The 5,322-nt window shown below is 36.0% G+C and overlaps 1 protein-coding gene across 1 annotated transcript; it reads right to left on the bottom strand.

The window, feature by feature from the left end:
* Positions 1–1,050: 1,050 nt before the first annotated feature.
* LOC117330866 (toll-like receptor 2) lies at positions 1,051–3,762 on the bottom strand. Its single transcript, XM_033889406.1, has one exon. It carries the CDS (start codon positions 3,726–3,728, stop codon positions 1,362–1,364), a length of 2,367 nt encoding a protein of 788 aa, XP_033745297.1. The 5' UTR covers positions 3,729–3,762; the 3' UTR covers positions 1,051–1,361.
* Between the last annotated feature and the right edge of the window lie 1,560 nt (positions 3,763–5,322).

Genomic DNA, 5,322 nt, shown 5'->3' on the forward strand with positions numbered 1-5,322 from the left:
AAAAAATAGGCAGTGATATGGTTCAAGAAATATAAATGTACAGTTAATCACTTAGATTTCGAAGCACCTTATTACACGAACTTAACTCGTCTGGCATATGCCCAAAAACAACATTTCACCAACGCTGATTTGGAAATGCGTTTTAAATTCGTGAATGATCAAGTACAAGAATCATGGACTCCACTTGCCCCTTTATCGGTAGTTGATCATTTTGCCGTCGTCTAAACATGCTATTAATGTACAAATAATCGCAAATGATTTGAATTCGCGATTGATTATCCATGCGTTTTGCGCAAAATTCCACCTAAAAATATAAGTAATTTACAGTATTTGACACTCTGATCTAATATTGAAACATCAAATTAAATAAGTTAAATATTGACTACCTAATTCGTTAAATCCGCTTCTCAACGAGAGGCCTGCCTGATGCAATAGAATTATTTTCATAACACAGTTGAAGACCAGACGGTAATTAATTCATTTTTTTCAGATTTCGAAGCACCTTATTACATGAACTTAACTCTTCGGGCATATGCACAAAACAACATTTCAATAACGCTGATTTTAAAATGCGTTTTAAATTCGTGATTTGAATTCGCGATTGAATATCCACGCGTTTTGCGCAAAATTCCACATAAAAATATAAGTCATTTACAGTATTTGACATTCTAATCTAATCTAATATTGAAACATCAAATTAAATAAGTTAAATGTTGTCTACCTAATTCGTTCTTCTCAACGAGAGGCCTGCCTGATGCAATAGAATGATTTTCATAACACAGTTGAAGATCACACGATCTTTAATTCTTCTTTTTTTTCAATTTCAGACATCCAATGCTTATTTAAAGATTTCCAAAGTAATAGCCGAGTGTTTTCTTTCCCTTTCAGTCACTCGTGTATCATTTAGAAGGAAGATTAAACAAAGCGTCTCCCCATAAGAGGTATGTTTAATGCACTCCTCTGATGGTGCAACATTGTGGTAACAAACAGCTAACAAAATAAGATTGCATTTGACTAACAAATCTGACAAATTTCGTCCGGCAAGGTTCAAATTTTACGGACACATTCGTTGACAAAAGAAAGTGGGTCCAGCAAGTTTCACACTAAATAAAGAAAATATATATATATATACCATATGGTGGTCTCACAAACATATGCTGACGAAGAACTCCGATGTTCCTGTTTAATACGCCTAAACAACTTTTTCCAAAATAGTTCCTTTATCATCATAGGTTTCCCCTGATCACTGTTACTTGGCTTCATTATGGTTATTCCGTCTCATTCATATGCTATACATGTACAATTCTACGTTACAACATGTTTGAAGACAGTAAACAGCACTAAAGCATTGATTGTATATATTACATGGCGGTCTCACAAACATCTGCGGACGAAGAACTCGTGTTTTCCTGTTTAATACGCCTCGACAACTTTTTCCAAAATAGTTCTTTTGGTTTTTCCCTATCAGTGTTATTTTCGTTTGGCCAACGTAATGGTCGAATCAAATCCCAATTAATTCTGATGAGCTTTGGGAATTCGCTCTTCTTTATATCGTTTAACAGAATAATAATGTTCATATTTTCCCGTCCCTCTCGAAAAGAGTAAACACTTGCTAACTTCATAGTAAACATTGTCCATTCACGTTCCAGAAAAGTGCAACTCACCACAAAAACGGTTTGACGAGAGCTATCAATTGAGTCCATTATGTTATCAGCTATATCACGTCCGGGCTTAAAACTTTTATCATCAAAGCAATATTCAAACTCAGTTTCGTTCAACCATGGAATGAAAGTGTTAGCTGTCCAGCCAGAGTCCTCATCACAAAAGCATATAAATATGTCGTACTGGAATTGATTGTGTTCCAAAGGTTGTCGACACTTGACACGCAACCAAACTCTGCGTCTCCAGGCTTCTCGTGCAAACACACCACAAACAAATAAAGTGATGCTGAGGACAACACTGATGATCAACCAGAGTCGTGACACACAACTATCCTGAAACTCTTCAAACGTTGTGAGGAATTCTTCCATCTTTATTTGGGTCCCTCCTGACATAATACACTTTAACATGCCTTTGTTGTACACGTTTTCGGTCGTGCTTATCCACGAAAGAAAATCCAAAGTGTCACAACTACACACTAAAGGGTTTCCAAAAAGATCGATCCTGAATTTATTTGATTTTAAGCGTAAAGAGTCCAGGATATCGAGTTCTGATGACCTTAATGTCGTTATCAGATTGTTACTTATGTCAAGCGTTTCTAAGACACTGAGGCGTTGTAGTACCTCAGTTGGAAGGCGTTCCATTTGATTCCAAGCCAAAATCAAACTTTTAAGAGATTCCACTTGATCTTTAAATATATTGATGTTCAGGCGATTTAAATTATTCGACGAAATATCAATGAAAGACAGATTAAAAAGTCCTTTAAATAATGATGGCTTGTTCGATTCCAATGTGCTCTTTAGCTTACAGTGACTTGCTTCAAGTCTCAAAAGGTTTTGCATTTCACTAAACATCTCAATTCTTGGATTTGAGCAGTCCCAACCGGATAAGTCTAATTCCTTCATGTGCACTAGGCCTTCTACAAATCCACTTGAGCATGACGGATGTTTAGTGGGGAAACTTATATCCAAAATTTGAATAGAATTATTCGCAAATGTAATATTACTTACTCCGTTAATGATCGGATAATGGGACGCATTTATGTAAATCAATGATATAGGAACAAAAAAAATACGATGTTCTTCGAACTGAATGTTGCGTTTCCGTAATGGCTCACTACCCATGTATGACACATATAAATATGTAATGGATGGAAACAAATTTATTAGGAAAAGGAATTGAGCGTTATAAGACTGATTTCTTGAAAGATCTAAAATTTCTATACAATCCCTTCTTGTCCACGATAAAACCGCCTCTTGGCTTATGGTTCCGATACCATTTTCTGCTAGTTCAAGCTTCCTCACACAAATTGTGCCGAGATGTAAAATATCAGACTTAATCAAATGAACAATGCCAGTGTGTTTCACATAATTAGAAGACAACTGGAGTGATTCCATTGTTCTTCCTCGCAATCCGTACAGTGACCGCAGAACATCATGGATTGTCATTTTTGATTCTGAATTCAATGTAAGTGTTTTAAGTTTACTTAAAGGGGATAGAAAATTGATTTCTAACTTTCGAATTGGAAAATCGATATGTAAATGAGATATGTTTGATCGCTGTAGTCCAAGGAAAGAGGAATTTAGAAAAGAAATTCTTTCGTTTCCGATGAAGTGGAATTTCAAATAAGTTAGTTTTGTTAAATTTAAAAACCCATTCCCAAAATGAAATCCTTCGAAAATATCTAACACGAGACTTTCCAGTTGCGGTATGCAGGATAATGCGTTTTCAGGATATGTTTTACCGAAATGGAAATCATTCATTTGAAGGTTCAAAACTTTGAGATTTTTCAAGTTTAGAAAAAACGCAGATTCAATTGAAAACTCAGTTAGATGGTTCTCAGATATATCTAAGTATTCCAAGTTCACAAGATCGTCAAATGTCCCAGGCGAAATTACGGATAATGCATTCATTGAAAGGATGAGTGTTTTTAACGTAGGAAGTTTTAAGAAATATCTTCTATATAGAGCACGAAGATGGTTATTCCGTAGATTCAACATCACTGTGTTGGTCGGTAAGTTCTGCGGTACTACTTCCAGTTGACACCCTGAACACGTGACATGACTCATCCCTTCTATACTGGCCACATGGCAGCATTCGCTGGCAACTACAATAGTAAAAATAAACGCACTTGGTTCATCATATCAAATTATCTAAAATGACTTATATGGCAAACGTGCCGACGAGCTGGTAAAAAATGGCCGCCTTTCAACCCAAAACACAACTAGGTGATGACGTAGATTGGTGGTTCCCCTACTTTAGTCGGGGCTATTTATAGAAAAGTATTTTCCTGGACAGCTGGACACTGGACTGTCCAATAAAATCAATGCTAGAACGAATGGGGCTCAGGATGACCGTTTGAAAACAGGAATAGGCTTTTGCAATGTTTTTGCAATACCACGGATTTTGCTTTACACTATTACCTTCTCCAAAAGCTACATACTTTACACTATTTCAACCCTCTAAAAGTTACATACTTTACATAATTTCAACCCTCCTAAAGTTACATACTTTACACTATAACCACTCTCCAAACGTTACATACTTTACACTATAACTACCCCCCCCCCCCCCCCCCCCCACCCCCCAAAGATACATACGTCACCCTATAACCACCGTCCAAAAGTTACAAACTTTACATTATAACCACCCTCCAAAAGTTACAAACTTAACACTATAACCACCCTCCAAAAGTTACAAACTTAACACTATAACCACCCTCCAAAAGTTACAAACTTAACACTATCACCACCCTCCAAAAGTTAAATACTTTACGCTTAATCACCCTCCAAACGTTGCATACTTTACACTATAAGATCCCTCCAAAAATTGCATAATTTGCTCTGTTACTATCCTCTATAAGTAACATACTCTACATTTAACCACCCTCCAAACGTGGCATACTTTGCACTATTACCACCATCCAAAAGTTACATACTTGACACTGTTACCATCCTCTATAAGTTACATACCTTGCACTACATCACCCTCCAAAAATTACATACGTAACACTATAACCACCTTCCAAAAGTCAAATACTTTACACTTCACCACCCTGCAAATTTTGCATACTTTACACTATTTTAACCCTCCAACAGTTAAATACTTTACACTACACCACCCTCCAAATGTCGGTGTGGTAACGCCACTGCGTTTACGTATTCAATACAAATACACGGTACTGGTTGTTGATTCCTGTTGATATCATGATATATCCCACGACACTGGTTTTTTGACCCGACCATAATTGATTTTATCTCTCTTTACCCATTGTCAAATAATTATGAATTATCGTTTATCCTAACCACGAGTTTAGTAAACAAAAGCAATAATGATTCAATAGAACGAATTAACTTAACTCGCTACGTTGAGTTTGAATAAGTTAACAAAAGTATTGTATCTACTCTACGGCAAAATATAATAGAATAGATCCGTGTTGAAGTAGGACAAGACTCTCAGCCTCAAGGAATTTCCTTTTTATTTTATTTTATTCATTTTTTTCATAATAATGTTTAAGAATCTATGCACAAATATTGTTAAAAGGAGTGCGTAGTTCTTTGCGGTGTATCGAAATTGGAACTTTATAAGTGCATAATACAGGCGTTTGATTGCATAGTGGTACGTTTCCGAACCGAGATTTTATTAATGATAGTAAATATTAGC

This window comes from Pecten maximus, chromosome 7 (assembly GCF_902652985.1).
Source record: "Pecten maximus chromosome 7, xPecMax1.1, whole genome shotgun sequence".
NCBI lineage: Eukaryota > Metazoa > Mollusca > Bivalvia > Pectinida > Pectinidae > Pecten > Pecten maximus.

Coding starts and splice junctions, on each gene's coding strand:
- LOC117330866 (XM_033889406.1), bottom strand. CDS start 3,728: ATGAGTCATGTCACGTGTTCAGGGTGTCAACTGGAAGTAGTACCGCAG.